The 22,376-nt window shown below is 45.5% G+C and overlaps 2 protein-coding genes across 14 annotated transcripts in view; one reads left to right on the forward strand and one right to left on the reverse strand.

Moving 5' to 3' along the window:
- Window positions 1-13,673, reverse strand: part of LOC136439148 (axoneme-associated protein mst101(2)-like) — a 28,950-nt gene extending 15,277 nt beyond the window's left edge. For 9 of the 13 annotated variants that reach the window (XM_066434357.1, XM_066434362.1, XM_066434368.1 and 6 more), the window contains exons 1-4: window positions 12,174-12,325; window positions 9,864-10,052; window positions 3,971-4,681; window positions 315-3,527 (exon numbers count right to left, since the gene is read on the reverse strand). In XM_066434357.1, coding sequence (XP_066290454.1) covers window positions 315-3,527; window positions 3,971-4,681; window positions 9,864-10,052; window positions 12,174-12,294 — 4,234 coding nt within the window. In that variant the 5' untranslated portion in view covers window positions 12,295-12,325. Of the gene's footprint in view, window positions 1-314; window positions 3,528-3,970; window positions 4,682-9,863; window positions 10,053-12,173; window positions 12,326-12,834; window positions 12,913-13,302 lie in introns of those variants that run through there. The other 4 variants (XM_066434361.1, XM_066434360.1, XM_066434369.1 and 1 more) reach the window with 4 other exon arrangements.
- A 431-nt stretch (window positions 13,674-14,104) lies between these two features.
- LOC136439152 (zinc finger MYM-type protein 2-like) lies at window positions 14,105-17,009 on the forward strand. The gene has a single exon (XM_066434382.1). The coding sequence runs from the start codon at window positions 14,582-14,584 to the stop codon at window positions 16,151-16,153; it is 1,572 nt and encodes a 523-aa protein (XP_066290479.1). The 5' UTR covers window positions 14,105-14,581; the 3' UTR covers window positions 16,154-17,009.
- Window positions 17,010-22,376: the final 5,367 nt, after the last annotated feature.

Genomic DNA, 22,376 nt, shown 5'->3' on the forward strand with positions numbered 1-22,376 from the left:
ATTCCATCTGACGAAACAGGATCGGTCATGTACCTGGCATCGGTATGGCAACAGAAGGAACGACATGAGGTACATGATACGACAGACGGGAAAGTGTATTGAACTTGGTATTGAAAGTTAAGATAAGGCAGCAGAAAGCAGTGAAACACATGGAAAATCTAGGAAACACGATCCCCTCTGGAATCAAGGCAGGGGAGAAGCAGTGGTTAAGAGTCTCTATGATTAAATGGATCTAGGGCCTCTACAGAATGAAGTTTGATAGCGCTGGGTTACATAGCCATGCCTTTGCCTCTTGCCGAGAAGAGTCGACTTACGAATCACTTCACGATCAGATCGTTCTGTTGTTCGGTCTCCGCTGGCGGCCAAGGAAGCATCTAGCACTTGGACAACGCCAGGTGAGGGGGTTCTCTTGTCATTCGGAGATTCTTCCTTAGGACTGATAGCACCGACGTACTCATGTTTACTCCGGTACGGAGGACCAGCACCCATCGCTCCGTGGGTGCCTATTTGTTCACCACCAGCATTCGTCGAGGAAAGCGGACTAGTTGGTGTTCTAGCATTATCGCCGCCCTTCCTATAGTCATGGTCTTTTCCAACGGCATCTGGAGGGGTGCCAATCATAGAGTCATCCGTTTCTGACTCTCCCGCGCCGCTACTGGCTACGTCAGCTGGTGATGAAGGAGTGTATGGTTCACGATCTGTAGCTATGTCACCTGCGATTGGCGAAGCAAGGTCGGCATTGGCTATGTCTCGCGCACCACCTTTGGAATCAGTCTCTCCTTGTCGTCGACCCTCTTTCCCTTCGGCAAACTCGGACAGTGGCTCGACTTGTTGCCCGGAGAATCGTTTCTCTTTGGTGGTAGAACGAGGTGGGACACCTTTTCCGGCTGCACCTGTGGTCTCGTTCGGAGGCCTCGACAGATCCTGATCGCCAGGTGTCTTTCCTTTATAAAACTCGCATTCATCATCACGTGGATGCTGCTGCTCTGTGGAATCATCCGGTGAGGGTTCTTGCTCATCAGTTTGTAATTCCGAAAGACGTTTTTCAGCGCTGCTGAGAGCTGCATTCGCCTTGGCCATCATGCTGTCAAGTTCATCTAATATACTTGGACGCTTGGAAGGATGTACCTCGTCTGCATCACTTGGCTCTTTGGATGGTTCCTTTGACGTGATACTCTCGGCTGACTTTCCTTGTGCACCTGTTGCATCCGATTTGTCAGCTTCCATCAGGCTTGCTCCCTGCTTTACCGTTGCAGCAATGCCCTCGATTTTACCGTCGTCAATCAGAAAATCTGTTCCCATTGGTCTACCATAAACTTTGTAGTCATGGTCTCGCAAAAGCCTGGTTACTGAGACGCCAGCTTGACATGCCTTGGAGTTCTTATCACTTGGGAGGCGTCCATAGTCTGGATGTAGTTCATCTATTGGTCGACCATGAAGGTCAAATGCAAGTTGCTTTAATCCTCTGCCTGTTATGACCCCACTTGCTTGCCTAACATCTTGTTCCGAAGTAAGCGGGCCACGAGGTTGTTCCAGTTGCTCTTTCCAGGATTTGTCTTTCCCTAGTGGGCTACGTAAAGCGTCTTCTAATTTTCTCGAACCTTTCTTGTCATACATAGAAGGTTCACCTTGGGCATATTTTCTTTGATCATCATCCTCTACGTCATCTGCAACTGGTCTTCCGTACTGATCGACACGGACCCCTGAAATATCTTTGTCAATCAAGCCATATCTGTTTGGTCGTTCGTCTCCAGACGGAGACTGACCGTACTGCTTGAGTTTACCTTGTTCAGAGGCACCCTCATCCATGGTTGGTTCGCCATATTGGTCCACGCCTTGCATGCCCCGTTGCAATCTCTTTGATAGTTGACCTCCCATATTATCAGACCTGTCGGTGTCAAGACCTCCTTCTTCGGAAACGGGGCCGAGATATTGAGCGGCCTTATCGGAAGTTGGCAGAAGGTGTTCATCAGCTGACGGTCTTACTTGGCCACTGCCTTGCAATCCCGGTCTTCCCTCAGCGTAAAGTCTGTGGTCAAGTTGTTGCTTCCTTTGATCAGTACCGGCCTGGTCATGAAGGTCATCGTTACCTTGTAGTTGATGTTTCAGAACAGAGCGTCCTTCAATATCGTCCAAACCTGACCTACCCTCTCCGGGCGTCGATTGGTCACGAATGTTCAACCTTTCCCCAGCCTTTGTTCGTGTAGCGGGAAGACCACTTCTCTCACCTTCACCACCCTGTCCAGTACCGTCCTCTTCTGGACCAGCAATCTTCAGTGCCCCATGTCGTAGTCCGAGGTAGCCTTCAAGTGCTTTATCGTCAAAATCAGTTTGCGCGCTCGATTGTGTAAGCATTGATGGTTGTACTTTTCGTTCAACTGTAACTGTGGTCGTTTGTTTGACAAGTCGTACTCCACTGCCTGCAAGTGGCTTGCCATATTCGTCTAAGTCGCCTCTTTGTCCTCGTCCCGTTTTAGTAGCCGTGGGCCTACTGCCATCTTCCACATCGTCTTTTCCGGGTGCCCCCTTTTCATGGACGTCAGGATGGTAGATCTCATCTGTTATCTGTTCACCCGGCCTTGGCTCTTCTGTACCTCCGATGTCATCCTGGTCTGGGTATTCTCTTTTCATAGATGTGTCTATCTTTACTTTACCGTACTGATCTGCTTTACCTTTCTTTTGTTCATCCTCATTGGCACCTGGTCTACTTTGACCTTTCTTTTGTTCACCCTCATTGACACCTGGTCTACTTTGACCTTTCTTTTGTTCATCCTCATTGGTATTTGGTCTACCTTGACCTTTATTTTGCTCATTTTCATTGACACCTGGTCTACCCCGACCGCTTGTCGCCGTTGTTTCCTTATCATCATCAGATTTAGCATCACGCCGGTTATCGTCGTCCACTTGCATTCCCCACGCAACGCGACTGAGTTCCAGTTCATTGAGGTCAGTTTGTGACCCACCAGAACTTTTCTGCGCTGGTAGTTTGTCACGAGGTATGTGCCTTCCTGTCGGCTCAGATGTGCCATCTGAAGGTACTTGATCGGCTTGTTGACCTTTGCGTTTTCCCATACCGGACCTACCCTTTTCTGGTAAGGACTTTCCTCCGCCGGAAACGTCGTCCTCTAATAGAGAAGCTTCACCGGAACTTGGTGACCGTTTTGGCGTGGCAGACTGCTTTGCAGGAGAGGTATATGATGCATCATAGAAAGGCAAACCCTGCTCTCCTCCAGAGGACGGGTAGAATTCTGTCTCTGGTGTGTACCAACTCTCATCTGATGTACTCAACCCCTGTGTGTCGTCATTCTGCTGGCGTCCTTCTGATTCTAGATAAGCACGGGTAAGTTTCTGTGCTAGGCCTTGATATTGATGTACTTTGTCCGGATCACTAGGGACCTTGTCGTGGCTCTTAAGCAAAGATTCATCGCTAAGACTAACAGGTTCGACAGCATCGAAGTCTGTCTGTGTTCCATCGGTTTGCTTCTGAAGGGAGGGGCGACTTTCGTCGCCACTTGTGTCACCAACACCTGTGGTGAAACGAAAGTTGGATTCGTACTCGCCGTTATCCTAGATGCGAGTTAGACCATGCTGTGGGTAAGTAGTGCTATCAAACATTTGAAAAGAGTAAACAGTATTACCATACGGTTATCTAAATTAGGTACTAATATGGCACTTCGGTTAGACATGTTTGGCACGAGGAGTTATGTTCTTGATCCTGTTGGTATATTGTTATATGTTATCGTCGGCTACCTATGTTTGACGCTTTGCTTAAGTAGCATCCCTCGACCTATATTAGGGACATATATGGCACTTGTTGCTTTTGTCACGCTTGACCGTATTCATTTGGTTGTGTTAGCAATTGTAACTGTATTTCTGATTTCCCTGATTTGATACAAAGAGAAGAAAGAGGATGGCTTAGAAGGGAGTGGACTGAGATCCTAAGGGTAAGTGTGGGGTCAGGGAGTCTTACCTTCTCCAGATTCGTCAATGGGGGGTTTTCCGGCCTCTCCCTGGCCGTTCTCAGGTGCAGCCTCTCCCTTGAACCATGCTGCTCTCTTCACTCCGCTCACTCGGTATTCGTATGTTTCCCTCGTGATGGTCCTCAGAGTCGAACCTGGTGGATGGAGGTTCCCGGCGTCGTCGAGCTGAACCCCACTGTCGTCGGACTGTACAGATGGCACTGCACCGCCCATACGAGTGGGGGACGTCTGGCCATTGCCAGCGTCGTCCGAGGGCACCCTGCCATCGACTGCGTCTCCTTGGTCGGGTTGTTGTCCCTCCTTTGGACCCACGGCATCTTCATCCTTCGCTCCTACAGCAATCAGGTAAGACGCCGGTCGGTACTTTGCCGGTCCTTCCCTGACACGGTAAAAATCGCTACTTTGCGGACGGGGCTCGTCGGGCCTACTGCCCGGTAGCCCACTTTCATCTTTCGGGGAGTAATCATCGACAAATTTGAAATCTTTTAACGGACTAGGACTTAGATTAGGGTCGAGGTCGTCGAAGTCGGTCTGTGTTTCGTCGCTTTGTTTGGGCCGTTTGGGGCGCCTGTCCCCGGCAGCCTGTAGAAGAGGCCGGTCCTCCTCAGTGTCAGCGTCGTCAGAAGTCGGCAAGGTTAGATCTGTCTGTGACCCTGTAGTTTGCTTCGGAATCTTGCCGTTGCTGGGGAAGCCGGCGTCCCCTGAAAGGAGAAGGAGGAAACCTCCAGCACTCATCGGCTTCAAACCACCACACGGCGGTGCTGGTTGTTACTTTAGCTCTCATGCTACATTGTCGGTTGTTGTCTAGAGGTGCTCAATTTACTCTAGTATAAAGTGCACATGAACGTCGAGGCTATTACTCTACATAGGAATTTGTGCATCTACTATTTAGGTGTGTATTGCTACTTAATTTGTCTACCTTGTGTGCGTTCGTCTCTTCCACTCTATGTTTTAACGTGTTCCCGTATCCAACATCATGAACATGATTCTAATCAATGCCAAGACTTCAAAAGTTTCCCTACAATTCCCAACCATGACTAACATTTTAAGGTTGTTAGTTATCTCAGTCGTTGTTTGATGGCTCGATCGTGGTCATGTTACCACACTATCTCCTGGAAATGAGCGTGTTCATGTTTTGCATTTCTTTGAAATAAATCAAATAATGGGGTGATAAGGATGCAGAAAGAACAATATGAACACGTCACGATGAGGCGTGGTTTGGTTGCAATGCTTTTTGATCTGCTGTAAAAAGTAGCAAAGATACGTATCAAATCAACGTCATCCAAATATCACCAAATGTCAATAGCGTAAAAATAGGAAAGGAACACGACCACCACGACACAAACACGACTGACACGTCACAAATACGGCTCATACGTCACAGCAGCGTCATCACAAACTACACATCACACATACCTACCATTTATCAATATCAATCATATCATCAGCAAAGGATCAGTAAATTCATAACAGATATATATAATGAAATATATGTGATACAACGACCACACACCATGCCATGTTATCAATTGTGGCAAGACAAATCAATAACATCGTTGGATTACTCAGACTAAAGATATCATTCTTAATAATTAGACAGTAGTACATATTCACATTGATCTAATATGATTGTGCATATAACGTTGAAATGATTAGACGATAATATCAAAACCTAAACTGTAGGTTATGATAGGCAGTTGCGACAGTCTTCGGATTCATGTCAGTGAATCGCTTTTAGAGAGATTTCAAATTGGGCGTTTGAGACTCATTCAGTGAACATACTGTGTTGGAATTTTAATGACAGTTGATCTGCTTTCCAGATGTGAAGCGTTTCAACTCAAATTATATAGCCTTCATCTGTTTATACATATGCCTGCTTGTAGGTCACATACTTCACTGCCGGGTCAAACGTACAAAGGTTTTCACTTGTAACCATAACAACGAAACAGTCTGGAGTGCTTTCAAAACACCCCTGTCGGTGGCGATGATTCATAAAGGTGACCCGAAAAGCCCGCGCCATCTAGTAACTTGTTGGGGCACTTTAAGGTATTCTAGACAGCCGCAGTTGTATGTTATAGAAAAGTAATCAATTCTCTTCTTATAATTGATTCTATTTGATATCACTCCGGTTTTTGGCAAATAGCATCTTTAGTTTGAGTCTTTCATATCAGTCATTATACTGTTACGATAAAAAGTACGAATCTAGACTTGATGGCCGTTGAGATGCATTGTAAGGTTTTGACGCCAAGACTGAAGACTTGGAAAAATATGAAATATGGACAACCTTATCAGTGCACCAATCGATCACTCAAAAAAATGGAATTGAATTTCGCAATGGTCTTGTTTTAGACGATCCTCTGCCATTCACAACGCTCTAAAGTCTATTTGCATGCATTAATTGTGAAAAATGATCCTTCGGTGTCTTTTTTTCTAAATTGTCGAAAAGTGCTTAACTTTCTTCGTCGGGATTGGAATCTCCCCAGATGCAACATTAATTTGCTTAAAATTGTCGAGGAGTGATTAACCTAGTTTCTTCGAGATTTTGATATTCCCAAGTGCTACCTTAAGATTTGCCATTATATTCATTGCTGCTATCTGAGGATGCCACCACCTCACAGCAGGGGCCTCCCTACGTGCCTGTGGCACACATCGGTTGTGCCGACTGCTTATCGGACATCGACGTCAAACTAAACATCGGAGACAAACGTCAGCAACCTCTAACCGGGGGCCGTTGAAACCGACGGCATGTTTTTGACTCTGAACAAAAAAAATCATTGCGATGTGTGGGTTAACATTACTTTTGCTAATGGAAACACGTTCTCTACTCTTTGGAAAATTTGTTCCAAAACACGACCCATGTATGTACGTCAGCGTATTCTTCAGCAGACTGACCTGTGCCGTTTGCTGCCTTCACAAATCCACAGGGAAAACAAATTAAATACCCAAAATACCGAACAGTGATGAGCAATTAGGCACCATCAAACTTCCTCTGCCGTGACTCCCTTTTGACAGGTTCACTTCGGTACGTGACGATGCATGTTAATTACCTATTCATTTCGCTGGGATATAAGTTTGAGATACAGAACTTGTACAGATCCCATGAAACTACTGGAACGTGTCTTTGTTAAGCAGTATTTCCATCTCCTTTAGCACCTTCTGATCGTGGTAATATAATCTGAGCACATAGCCCGTGGGGCATCTACTTGTCTTCGTGAACCAACACACTACGGACATGTTCACCGTGACCTTCATCCATGGACGGAGATAGCAGACATGCACACATTCACCCGAGGGAATACAATCCCAGCTTATTGTATTTGAACTGCCGTTTCTCTAGATTGGGGATATATCATCTAATAATGATAAAGGAATTAAGTATTCCATCCGCCAAACTGAAGACACAATTTATGCTTAATTTCCCCCCTAGTGTAGGCCATCAGTAAAGTTCCCAATGCTAACTGTTGTATGGAGATTTTTGCCATTGATTTTAGGAATTACCTCAGACAACCTAGTCTGCAGGCTCCGGTGCCATCCCGAGGATAAACATTGAAATGTCCCTTATTTCTGCAACTTCCCATCGGCTGGTTGTTAAATGTCACGCGCGTGTGTGGATTGCAAGACTAGATCCAACATGGAATACCTCCTGTCTGGGTCTGTAGGTTAGACACATGTCACACTGCGTCGCAACAATCCGTTAACGTTAAACCAAATTTGATCATACCGAAACTTCATATTCCTATCGACGATATTAAGGTCACAGTCATATTTACAGTGTTTAGCTCGTAATGTAAAATATACATGCAAATTCGTAAATGATTGGTCTGATTCATGCATGCAAAGTTACAATAGAATATATTGAGGAGACGATTATGGCAATGGCTTCTATCGAATAGCGCACGTGAATTGCTTTAAACAGGTAATTTAGAATTCAGAGAGCGTCCTGTGTCGCCCCGCCGGGAGAAGGCATGACGTTCCATGGCGCTACATAACGGGAGATCTATGGGCTCCAATCATCAAAATCGGTGGTGCACAGATTTGCACGAGATCTAATGACGGTGAACTGTGTTTCAAATGACTTTTCAGTTACCCTAAAAGACATAGCATCTTTTCCAGATACGCCTTTCTATGATCATCCTCCATAATCTTCGTTATTGTCTTCAATGTCATAAATCAACAACCAAATCGTGACTAGTCTGTTACCTTCCCGCTGTTTCAAACGACAGAGGTATTCGCACATAAAACAAGCGTGAAATTCTCTCAAGGGAGAACGATGTTTAATCAATAAATTGCGATCCTCTTTTTCGCTAAGGTCGCACACGCCATGTTGAAATCGAATATCGCAAACCTTGCCAAGCCTATAAATTGCTTCAAAGGGGAACATTTTCTGACACAACGCTTTATTTCTCGAAGTTGGCACTTGTCAAATAATGGTTATCTCTCGATTTTGAGAGGATCAAGACATTACGGTTACTGTTCGATGCCTTTGATAACATCTACGACATTGATGGATGGATCTGCTTGATAGATATTCCCCATCGATATAGAGGCATGGCCGCCCTTCATCCACATCATAATCAAACAGCACATGACCATGCATAATGCTGCGCACTTCATGGCCAAATCACTGCGAGACAATGTCTTTACGTCGTTTGGTCCATGTCGCTGTAGTTGTGACTAGAATGTTTTAAATTGTCTACGCTTTTTTTCAATAGCAATTCTTTTTCATATCATTAAGATGGCCGTCGTGTCAGCTGTCAAAATACAGCTGTAGCTTGAAAAAAGTTACAGAATGGCGGCTCGCCGAGATTTTCTTCGAATTCAGACTTCCAGTGTCAACAATAAAATATCATCGTTGCCGTGTCCCTGACATGACCTATTTACGACTACTTCTTCTGAGAGACTTTGTACGACAGGAATGCCCGATGTAATTCGTTTCCTAGGGTTTTTAAATTTACCACCTTGCAAAGGTCAAAATCTTTCCGGCACGTCGAGCACTTGGACTTCTTCCAATCCCGTTTGGTCGTTCAGGGTCAGCGGATGGGCGAATTGAATTCCTCAAATAAGGCGCATTTGTCTTTTTTCGCATTCTAAGAGTGTTTTGTTCGGTGACATCCACAACCTTCGTACATAAAACTTCTTGTTTATACATTGCTTGCAGCATTTGCTTTTGAATCTCATTAATTCATCACAAACCCATTGATTTGTTAGATGAAAGTACTAACTGCAGACGATTGTTCTCAATCAGTATTACTACCAATAATGCCTCCAGACAAATGTACATCATTAAAGAGTAATCAGCTACCCGGCATGCTGCACAGTCTTATTGGTAAAATTTGGGATCGTTTTCTTCTTATCTTAAATCAACTGTACCATGTTACAATGGGTTTTTTACATTGTACGCCCGGCCCACTTCTACTGCCAAGTGATTTGGGCATCAGTGCTAATTTCCCTCAGGTTTACAATGAAATAAAGCGCATTGCGTGCTATTTCGGTTTATAAGGTTGAGTTACGTGGCGCCACCCTTCTACCATCTAGACGACTTTTCATTCCCCTGCTATCATTTTATCCTTCCATTTGTTCGTATCACATGAATTATCGATAAGATCCGCTCCTCCATCTCTAAGTCTTCGCCGTGGTTAATCTAATAACTGCCAAAAACCATTTAGCAACGGTTGGACAAGATACAAAAAGAGTTACAACGCTACCAATCTTCAAGAAATAAGAATACGGAAAAAACATTATTGATTGTCTAAACGTATATAATTTCGGACGGTTTCGAATCGACTGTGCAAATGTCTAAGGTTTTGATTTATTTGGCATTTCAGTAGGTGGTTTATTTCTCATAAGACATTACGGATGAAGGAAAATGGGTAAAAGAAGTACCTTCTGTGGGCTTCTTGGCATCCCCATCCGGAGGTTCACCAATGGGCCCGTCCGCGTCTCCATCAGGGATCTTGTGCCCATCGGCATCAGTCAGAGGGATTTTCTCCTCCGCGGAATCGAGGACGCCATCTTTGGGCTCGTCCCCCTCCTCTCTTGGCTTTATCTCGTACCAGTCATCGCCCTCCTTCCCTGGGTGGTGAAAGTTGCACCATGAATATTACAGAATGGGAAACCAAAGAAACCAATGTATTTGTATATGTACTCAATTATTAGTCTGAAATTCAACCATATTAGCGTTAGCCATATTGGCGGTGTGAACTTCATTCTCTAGTCACAAGATGTAAAGACACGGTAACCATCGATTTGATATTTTTATTATTCATATAAAGTGCGTGTCAAATATAGAAGGGACTGGTATAGCCTGCATGTTTCATATAATGATAAGTTGCCGATAGTAGAATTGTTTTTTTTATTTCACAAACCTATCGACGAAACAAAAATGGCGGTGTGCCACCCGTCATTTTATAACGCTAACGACGTCAGTCCATTCTACGCAAGCAATCTAAAATTAAAAATTTCCGCGGATGCGCATCTAACCTACTTATTCAGCAATCGCTACATTAATCACCTTCACATTATTTTCAGATTCATATTTTTAGGAAATGGTTGCATGACCTTGTTATTCATGAATTGAACTTGACCTCGTTTTTTCTTAACACACACTTTTAGATCGATCATGTGCAGATTTACATAACTACGTACCATGAGACAAAAAAACAGCCGGCTAACGGATGGCCAGTTGTTAAACGCGAACTGTAATTGGTATGGTGGGAGGTGAAGAATAGCCTATTCCCTACGGATAATTGGACCATTACAATCCAGGTCAGCTATCGGGTGGCATGATTTGATTTCAACAGCTTGTTTTATTACCCGCCCTCTCCACACCTGCGTTCTTAACATAAAATATTGGCAACAAAATTCCGTTCAATCTGCTCAGAAGAAATCTTGTGATGGTCAAAAACATTGATTTTGTGACAAGCATTTTATTATTAGTTTGAAACATGTGGACATCGCACTTTTACCACCAAATCAAACTACTGGAAAGGACTTCTCCTTGAATAAAAATGACCAGTAATGCCAGTAGCAGCCTGGCCCACATTTTGTATATTTGAATTTTACGGTCACTTTGGGAAGGCATCAGTATTCCAGACGTGTACGTGCGCACCGAGGGCCGTCGGGGGCGTTCCGTTACTACATCTATTATGCAAAAAGCGGGGAGGCAACATTGGTCCTACAGCCTCCATAACTGGAACATTATGGAGAAGGGTGGCAGGTGTATGTGAAACCAGTTTGTACATATGTTCTTTTTGAACAGCTCGGATATTCAAGCTGCCGTCAAATAAATAACACAATGGTGACAAAGTAGGCACAAGAATCTGTGACACACTTTCTTGAAACTCTACACGTGGACAGATACTGTAGCTGTTGGGCTGTATGTAACCCTACTGCCCTTATTAATTACATTATCGCAACTGTCGCCTCCATTCAGGGAGCACATTGTACACTTGTCAAGTGGGTATAACATGGGCTCAAAGTTCAGACGTCACTTGTTTGCGAACCAGTCTGCGACCTAGAGATAGGGTGTGACCTCGATAACGTGGCTCGCAGCAACAGCATTATGAGCATAGTCGTTGTGTAATCTTACGACAAACAAGCGAACTATAGCGATGAAAATTGTTATATCTACCTGTCTCAGTAATTAATGCGACACGACGTCAGCTATTGACTTTGAAATGGTTGTAGGAATGTTAATTGTCTTTTACTGAAATACACCATACCAGAAATGCAGCCTGGCCACTAACACACATGACCATGTCATGTCAAACGCCAAGAAAGTTACATTTATTTGCCACAAAAGCACACGACAGACTACTTTAATATGTCGCAGACAGAATACATGTATGTCTAACAGGTAGTGAGATAGCAACTACTTTTATGTGGTGCGCAAACAGACCCCTCGAAATTACCAATTGAGGGTGAGACATCTACCGTGCTTATTAGGGTGCCTGGCAACAAATAACGGAGTCAATTTTAAGCAATTTTTAACCCATTCTTTCAAACACAAGCCAGAGGTCATGCGGGCACGGCTATGTCTACCAATGAAGACCAGGCCAATCCGCAGTTCGGCAAAACACCGTTACGTCACGTCCCATAAGTGGGAGGGCGATCAGAGGACGACCCAGACATGCTAGTGTTGCGCTATTCGACAAACAAAGACGGGGCAAACCGTCAACGTAGTGGGACTTTGACCTTGGCTATCCCGCCGGAAGATGAGCCATAGTAGCACGGAGGCGCTAAAAACGCTCCCTCCATAAGCCAAAACCTTGAGAAGCCAACCAAGAAGGCTGGCCCGCAGCCTGTCTGATGGCATCTCAAGACCGCAGGCTGCAGAGAACGTCCACTTGTTCCCCGTTCAGCTATGGCCGACGCCTTTGGGGGCGTGGTCAGAGTAACATAAGGTCGCATAGCTCCAAAAAGATTGACAGCGCAAGCAGATCGTCTGTATATTGGAAACAGCAGGCGGATGTGCCGAAAATGGTGGGAAGGCTGCCAGAGATTGAGAACACAGCCTCTCTAGTTTGCCTACCAAAAATGATTCACCATATGACTTGCACCATAAAATGAAGATGTTGAATTTGCTTGCATGCATCAGTAGATGATTCCCAGAGGGAAAGCCCTAAAAGAGGATACTGTGTTCCGAGCCATGCCCTGTACCGTATCAATTTGTCAGCATTATGGGTTAAATATTATGGTGTTGTAATGCAGTTGAGTATGCAAGGGCTAGAAAAACATCCCGCGCCCTGATTGCACTGCCACACACACACCGGTCGGGGCAGCCCATTTCTGCAGAGCGCTCGACCAGAATCACAACACACAAAACAACACCTGGTGCATCATGATGAATGCTTACCTTTAGGAGGTCTGCCCACACACCGGCAGCAAGCACAGCATTTGCAGCACTTGTTTCCCATCTCTCACAAGCCGTCGCCTGTGGAAAGAAAATGAAAGGGAACAGATAAACCGTTAGCTAGCTAGCAAGACAAGCCATGCGATGTGTTTTCGCATTGCGTGGTCCGGGCACCGCTATTTGGTATGTTGCGAGTTCGGAGGTGACACTAAATCACCGAGAATGACAAGCGTCCATCCTTTCCCCGCCATTACGGTCAGCTATGGTGTCCGGGGAATGAATTCCGCGCATACAACAGAGGGCAGTGCTGGGTGAACAGACCTCAACGAGTGTCAGCTCCTCTGACACATTATACTCGTCCACTTAAGCCTTCTTTGTCAGTCATGTCGTGACGTAAATATCAAACGACACAGTACATGATATATACTGAACAACGGCCACGCGCGGTTTACGCGGCAAGGAGTGCCTTACCTTCGGGGAAAAGCCTCCCTCTCCAGTCAGCCAAACCTCAGATATATCCGATTTTTGCAATGTGATCGCAGACAGTATCCTGTTACCATGTGGCCCGTAATGATGTATTTTTCCCCACAGCTGGCTGGTCAGCCGCCCTTCCCTCTCCAAGCGTAGCACACAGAGGCAGCGGGATGTTTGCTTGTACGACGGTACTGGCCGTGCAATGAAAAGTGCAGGATCGATCGCGGATATGTCGCACAGCCAAGCCCCGGTAGGTCGAACCGCTTCTGCGCTGTATCAACCGGCAGACGTAATTTTATTTACATCCGTGGGGAGTTGGCCCTGACCGGTTCAAGGCTAATCGGTATGAACGTGACTTTGTGGACTGTTTACAGATTTCGAAGTGGCAAAGACAACGTATATTTCCGTAGGTGAGATCAACGCTTCAGCCGATCCACGCGTAACCTAAGGGGCCTTGAGTGAAATCCCACCTGCTTGTGTTTACCACAGGTACTACAAACAAATCTACCGTCAAATGTGACGGGTCAATGACCTCTACAGCGACATCACCAACCGTGTCTACGTCTGTTGTCTACATGTCGAGCTGAATAATCCTCCACCGTATCCCATCGACACAACAAGAGGGACACTTCTCCGCACTTCTCTCTCTTCTGTAGTGTTGGTTGCAGAATAACCACGTAGCCTGTTTGCTAAATGTCACAGAGGTCAGAGGGGAGGAGGACACGTTGCCAGGGATCGGGCTAAATTCCAGATGTCTGGGAGAAAGGGTTCTGTGTAACTGTGGCGAGTTCTACTGAGAGGTATTAGTTCAAGCATGGGCGGGCGAGTTTGTGGGGATATATCAGAGCCCCGCCTCCCAAGGAGGTTGTTGGCGTCCCGAGGGCGTAGCCCGAGGATGCCAACAAGCTCCGCGGGAGGGGGGCTCTGATATATCCCCACAAACGAGCCCGTCCATGCTTGAACTGATTTAGAGCACAGCCATCTGTCCGAAGCTAAGCTAAGCATACATATTGGGAAATAGTTTGACATGTACACTGACACAAACACAATATGCCTAGGAATGTTTGGGTTTCTGATTCTCTTTTTCTTAAAATAATCCCACACCACATGTGGTTTTAATTGTATTGGTTCAGTTTGAGGTGACAGGTAAGGGAGACAAATTAGTTTTCTCCAAGGAGAGACTGTTAAAAAAGCCAGCCTCTTGAGACCTAGAATGGCGCCTTCCTAGGGCAGGTTGTCTGGAGGCTTTCACTTGGCGACTGTAGCTCTACAAGCCATGTCCTCTTTCAACATGTTCGGTGACGAGTTTCTTGAGTATGTGGGAATCGATGTGAATGAGTTTTCAACGCAGCCTGATCCCTTTCCTAATGATGACGTCCTCAAGGCCGAGCCTGCAGAAGTCATCACAGTTTCGGATGACCTTCTAGAGCAGCTTGGCATTGCGAGTGAGGTTTTCTCTCAGCCTGACCCGTTTCTCCTGGAAACCAACCTCTCCACACCACCTGCTCAGCCTGACCCGTTTCTCCTGGAAACCAACCTCTCCACACCACCTGCTTCGGACAGATTCGTGCCTCCAATGACCACCTCAGCCATCGAGGAAAAGATGAAGGGGAGGATTCCTGAGGCGACGAAGCGCTCAACAAAATGGGGGAAAGACGTGTGGGACCTCTGGGCTAGAACCCAGAACTCTCTCCGTACGTTTGAGAGCCTGGAGCCAGGAGACAGGTTTTTCATCATTCCTGTGGATCTGAGTTCAACCTCGGCAGAGGAGATGGATTTCTGGCTCGCCCGATTTGTTTTCGAAATCCGTCGTAAGGATGGCAAGCCCTACCCGCCGAGGACCCTGTACAACATTGTCGCTGCCATCATGCGACACTTGCGGGAAGATTTGTCCAGGCACGACATGAACTTTCTGGACAAGGCGGACATCCGATTCGCGCAGTTTCGAAAGGCTCTGGACGCAAGAATGAAGGAGCTGACCGCACAAGGAGTGGGAACGGTGAAGCGGCAGGCCGACCCTCTAACAACAGTGGACGAGGAGACGCTCTGGGCGACAGGGACCGTGTCGACCAAGACGGCGACAGGATTGTCTTACGGCGTCTTCTTTTACAACTGTAAGATATTCGGCCTCCGCGGTATGGATGAGCATCGCCACCTCCAAGCAGAGCAGTTCACACTTGGGCTGGACCAGAATGGCCGCTACCTCCAGTACACCGGGAGAGTGAGCAAGAATGTTCAGGGCGGGCTCAACCACCGGCAGGTGGATGTCAAGAACATTCGTCAGTATGCGGAAGATGCCAACCCGAGGTGCGTCGTGAACTTGTTCGCGACGTACCTCAACTCCCTGCCTGAAAAGCAGGGTAGCTTCTACCGCCGACCACTCGCCAACACCTGCCCACCAAGGTGTTCTCTGCAAGTTGTGGGGGTAAACAAGCTGAAAACGTACATGAAGACCATGTGTGCCAGTGCCGGGATCCCTATGGAGGGGAGGAATATCACCAACCATAGCGGCAAGGTCACCTGTGCCACACAAATGTTTGCAGCCGGTTTCGACGAGCAAACAATTATGGCGCGGACCGGCCACAGATCAAGTGCAGTGCGGGCATACAAACGTCCCAGCGACGCATTGTTGAAGGATGTGAGCAACACCCTGCAGCCGCCCAAACCACCAAGTCCAACCAAGAACAAGGTTCTGAAGACAACTGCAGCGACGGCTACAACAACAACCGTTACACCACCAAACGCAGCTACAGTGACATCACCAGCTGCCAAAACTCCGACCTCCAACGTTCCATCTCGCCTATCAATCGAGCACCCAAATGGACTGAAGATAACAATGGACTTTTAGTGTTTTCACAACTATTGTAAGTTTCTTTGGTCTTATTTTTCTAGGTAATAGTCAAGAAGCTAGTTAGAATGAGATCTGTTGTTTTATTGTCCGTTTTTTAATGATTTTTGTATCATTTGTGTTACTAAGAGTAAGAGGACACTGTTTATTGTCCGTTAACGTTTTTTTAATGCTTTTTGTATTTGTGTTAGAGGACACTGTTTATTGTCCGTTAACGTTTTGTGTAGGACACTGTGTATTGTCCGTTTTTAATGCATTTTGTATGATTTTTTAAGAGGACACTGTCCGTTTTTTAATGCTTTTTGAATGATTTATGTAAGAGGAACTTGTTTATTGTCCTTTTTTTAATGCTTTTTGTAAGATTTGTGTAAGAGGACACTGTATGTTACCATACGCAAGTAGAACAGCTTGACTGTTTTGTTTTGATTATATAGCAAATAGTACTAACTGTAGTTTCATTGTACTGTTTTTTTATGTTTTCTTTGTTGTGCAAGACTGTTTTTGTGCACCAAACTATATCCTGAATACAAGAATGTACCTTAATTTGATCTGTTTGGCTTCATTGTATGTCTGGCTTCTTGTTGTTGTTGTAGTGACCCAGGTCAAGTAGGTCAAAAGTTGGCTCTCCTCTAGGATCATCTGATCATCTCTCAAGGGACAGCCGTGCTCTAACACGCGTTGGTTAGAGCACGGCTCTCCCTTGAGAGGGCAGAAAGCCTGGCTCCACATTGGCTGAGACCAGATCCCAGGTTGGTTCGTGTACCTCTGCCTCAAGGGACAGAGGTGCTCTAACTAACTTTGGCTGTGTATGTGGATTTCAAACAGCAAAATACCCGCTCCTGATTGGCTAAGGACGGATGGCTGTGCTCTAAGCGGTTGTAGCCGACGGAGAAAATGGATTTCAGGCATGGCAGCAACTTCTCACTATGTTTTCACGGTTGATCAGAAGCACCGTGATATGCAGATCCCGGCCTTCGGGAGGCTTCGTCCACGACCAGGTCCACGACTTTGGAAATTTTCAGAAACGAAGACCGAGCTAACATGTTGTATAATGGCTTCTACTTGAGATAATTGACTTTGGAGGTGACCGCAAGTGTTGCGAAATGATCTGAATAGAGCAAGCCGACATGACTAGAGTTATCGAGATATGATGCTTCTACAACCTGACTGTCCTGGAATATTTAAGGGCGACGTCGCATACGTTGATTATGCTATTTCTTTCTGACTGTGCCAATTCCATGTTTTATAAAGTGACCCAGAATTATACTGTAGTGCGAAATTAAAGTCAATGGACTGAAATCTGCCCCCACGCGTGCATGGGCTCACTGCCCCTTCTCAGTAATCTAACTGCCCTTCCCGAGAGGATAGGTCGATTACTTTTCCGATGGTTTCGCAAACACTTCACGTTCATTTGATTTATACTCCACAGATCAGGTGAACCCGGGATTTTCACTGCATCATTGGCAAAGCTCACCAGTTGTGTATCCGCATCTATATATAACCTCCAAAATATATTTTTTTTAAACTCAAACTTTTTGGAAAAAGACAACTTCGATAGGATCTGTTCTAGCACTAGCATAATATTTTGTTAAGATAAAAGTTTTCCACGGGTGTGGATGGTAGCTTTAGTATTGGATTGCAACACTTAGATCCATGCAAATTCCGTGAAATTCAGAATTCCCTAAACCTAAAACGGCTTGGATTGAGTCATTCAGATGATTTCCTTTCGTTGTAAGCTGTCTCGCTAAAACAAATAAGCATTCCTAATCAATATCAAAGTTGTTTTTAAGATCATAAAGTCTACTCACATATCACTCATAGACTCAGCTTACTGCATGCAGAATTCATTTATTATTTATCTATTTATTTTTTCAGAATTGTCGGGGATGTGCTCAGCGTATTATTTCTAATTCTTATTCCAACAATTTTCCATGTGAGAAAGACTACCAAAATTTAGTTATGGTATCATTTATTCGAGCAATGCTACTTGATGTATCTTGGTGTATCTTGAGCATTGCATAGGCTAAGAGCAAACGGCAGCGGGCTAAACTTGACCTCTCAGGTGAAAGAATGAGTAGTAGAAACAGGTAAAGCTTAGTTCAAGCACTTAGACTCTACGTGATTTCTGATACCCATATGTACACCTGCGTGTACACGATGTTTAACAGACCACGGCCTTGACATTTGTGTTACCTTTCGGCATGGCCACAAATTCACACTGAGAATTGAGCGTGACGTGTGCAAGGGGATTTTGTTGCACCTTCGTAATTCGATCACAGAAGCACTCAAAAGTAAGGCCTCCGAAGGCTAGTGTTGGCGTTCACCTTTGCCTACTCTTCGTGAAGCCTATACAGAAGTGTTTCGATACATATGCAGTTTTCACAGTGAATGCAAGACCAACACAGACCACAGGATACTGGGCACAGCATCCTTTGAAATTTGATTTGGCAAGACAGCCAAAAGCCTTTCGAGGGCGGGTTTGACATCGCCAACCAAGGTGATATGATTGCCATAGTAAATACGGAGTCACCCACATAAATTGAAAAGGAAAGTATTCCATTTCAGGTAAAATTTTTCAACATGTGTTAATCAACAAATTCACGATGGCCTGAATTTTAGCACGGTTCTAATCATGATTCGTAACCCTTTAAAACGCCTGCTATCTACCATCTGTCCCTGTGGGCAAATATCTCTTCTGGGCCAAAACCGTAAACCATGCATGGCAGCTGACCCTTTTGACCCAGTGGTTAACGACTCTTGGGTGTGTGATCTTGAAGTGAAGGAATCATGATCACGTGAAGACTGAGTGAGTCATGGAGGAAACTTGGTCTGGGTGGAGCCCAACTCTACACCCACTCCTTCGATGAACGCCACATTTTTTGCAAGCATCCAAATAGATCACCGAAGTCCATGGCCCTTCTCACAATACCATTAATGCACGCCAAATAGTTGCTTCTATTTTGTTTTCCGATGATTACACTATACTTTTTCATGGTGTATCTTTTAGTTTATCATGAGAGAGTCCAAGACCTCTGAAAAAAATTACCACATTAATGATAATACATACCAGTGTCATGTCTCGACAACATTTAAAGGAAACATTTCCTCATGAGACTTGATTACTTCAGCGCGTTATTTCTTTGTCAATATATATGTCGCCCTTTCTTTTCTTCAAGTTCAGTCTCGTGCTGGTTTAGTTTAAGACCAGGAAGCGAGTGTATCTTCAGATTAGGCGGCTCGTGCACAACGAGTGGCTGTCATGGAAGGGCGTGGGGCATCCGCCCGCCGGACTGACACATCTTTACACACATCCCAAACCACTGCCAAGTTCAGCCTAGTCATCAGTCACACGGCACTCAGACAAAGATAAGATTGATAGTCTTGGTGTTGACAATAGTTCTTTTCATTTGAATAGAAGGCCACTCGTTCCCCCGAAATGGGCCGCGACTTAAGTTGAAAACTGAGGATCCTAGGTGGGGTCGATCAGAAAACTTTACCTCCAAGAATTTCGATTGTCTGACCTGGATTCAATAGTTTCAGACCTTCTATGGAAAACAACGTCTACCAGCTATTTCTATTCCGTAACAGTACACGTGCGTGACATGTAGAATTTGGCTGCACTTGTTGTGGGGTCGCTCAAAGGACAACTTTACCGTAGGCTTTCGTACGAGTTAACTACGTCCATATAACTTCAAAGTTACGGTTGTACGGACAACTGTGGCACTTCGCTTGATCGTTGTCCATTCCACCAAGCAGAGCTAGGTCTGATCATGAGTACAGCAGACGGTACTGAAAAGTCTGGGCCTTTCATAAGAGCTGATTTCGTCGAAAGGCATATATTAGCAATGATGGAAAAGGGATCCAAAGAGTGCTGCGATAATTCAACAGCTTTTGAATCATAACCGCTTTATCTGAAGGAAAACAGTTTATGCTCTCTAGTCGGAATTGTTAATATCCTACAGTACCGTGTTGCATAGTACGGCGAGTGCATGCCATGCGGTGGATCTTTTTACGGTAGACTTTTACAATTGTTTGTTTTCTTTGAGACTATTTAGTAAATTCACATTTACGACTTGATGATCTTAACTTTACCTGTAAAACTGTCAGTCCCTATTCATCATCATCATCTGTACAACAACACTTGAGACATAATGTCGCACTTCGGCGCGTTGTTTCATCAAGTGTCTCTCTAAACGTCTGTGTCGTAATGCCTGATTGGCCACGTAGCGGTCACGTGTCGCAGACGACAGTAACAGTACAACTGGTTTGCTGGGGAGGTCATCCTTGTAATATCGTTCACAGGTACTTCAGAGGATACAATTCAACCCTGGTTTAACAGTCTGTCAGTTTTCAACGCCTCGCGTCATTTCACACGCCGCCGCCGTGCCCCAAGGTTAAGGACGATTGTCTCTAATCATGAGAACAGAGTCCGATAAGATAAGGTGTAACCAGACATGGCTGTCATAGCTTCCCAACTGTCAGAGGGCGGGTACAAACACACATACTATTGACATATGTTATCTTTATAGGGAAGAAACTTAACTCGAAATGCCCTACTAATTCAAACCCCAAAGCGAGAAACAAGTATGACGTTCTGACGTCAAACTAAGTTGATTTCAGAACAAGCCCATTGTCAGCAAGAATGCACGTCAGCAATTTTAAGATATTGTTATCCTCAATTATTTGGAGGGGTGACCTAGCCTTTCAGTTTCAGGGAAAACAACCCTTTAACTGGTCCAACTTGACAAAACAGAACCAAAATCCACTTAGCGATTCTTTCCCACCGTTGGCTGCGAAACACAATAGTAGATAATTCCTAAGAGCCCAGGGAGATCGATATTACGTATGTTTTCGTTCTTCTGATTAGTTTCCGAGGGCGGAGTTGCGTCCAACCATAACAAACATAGATGATCTCTTTCAACCCACTTATTAGATGAACATTGTAGTTCAAACCCCAAATACAGCCCAATCTACAATTGCCACTCTTGGTCCCAAGGGTGTATGGGTTGGATTCACAGCGGATCTGGAAACAGGTATTGAGGATGTAGACCCCACACCAGAAAGCTACGACTCCTTCCAGCGACTGGTGTGGAAAACTGCAAAGAAAAACATCCCGCGTGGCTGCAGAAAGCAGTACATCCCTGGCCTGACGGAAACCAGCAAAGAGATCTACACAAGATACATCAACTCTTACGAAGTTGACCCCCTTGCTGAAGAAACCATTGAACTTGGAGAAAACCTTCTTGCATCCCTAAGTGACACAAGAAAGGAACGGTGGCAAGAAACCATCGATGAACTGGACATGACCCAGAACAGTAAGAAGGCATGGAGTACCATCAAAAAGCTCAACTCTGACAAGGAACCAGACCAACGCACCGCAGCAGTGACTCCAAATCAAGTAGCTAAACAACTGCTGGACAACGGCAAACCTCTCAACAAGGAGCGCGGCTACGTGAAGAAGATGAAGGAAGAAATGAGTCGTGTCCTTGAGGACAGTGATGAAATGTTCCTACCATTCTCCCACGAAGAGCTGATTGAAGGACTGAAGCACCTGAAACTTGGGAAAGCTCCAGGACTCGACGGCATCAGCTCCGAAATGATCAAGCATTTCGGCCTCAAGACCCTGGAGTGGCTCCTAGCGTTGCTCAACAGCTGTGCCCATGGCACACAGCTACCCAAGATCTGGCGACGCACTAAGGTCGTAGCTCTGCTGAAACCAAACAAAGACCCAAGTCTACCAAAAAGCTACCGACCTATATCACTTCTCTGTATCCTGTTCAAGCTGTATGAAAGATTGATCATGGCCCGCATCAAGCCAACAGTTGAGAAACGCCTCACAGATGCCTTAGAGATCCTCTCGGGGTACTACAGATCCTGGTTCCTCAACGCCAACCCAGGGAAGACCCAGGTCTGTGCTTTTCACCTCAACAACCACGCTGCTACGAGAAAGCTCAAGATCACGTGGGAGGGGAAAGAACTGGAAAACACCCCCTACCCAGTTTACCTTGGTGTAACCCTTGACAGAACATTGTCCTTCAGAGAGCACGTCGCTAAGCTCAGGAAGAAGGTATCCTCCCGCAACAACCTTCTCTCGAACCTCGCCAACTCCAGCTGGGGAGCAGACCCCAAGACTCTCAAGCAGACAGCACTGGCCTTGTGCTACTCTACTGCTGAGTACTGCGCTGCAGTGTGGGAGAGGTCATCCCATGCCCCAAAGGCTGAC

Source organism: Branchiostoma lanceolatum, chromosome 7 (genome assembly GCF_035083965.1).
Source record: "Branchiostoma lanceolatum isolate klBraLanc5 chromosome 7, klBraLanc5.hap2, whole genome shotgun sequence".
NCBI classification, from domain to species: Eukaryota; Metazoa; Chordata; class Leptocardii; order Amphioxiformes; family Branchiostomatidae; genus Branchiostoma; species Branchiostoma lanceolatum.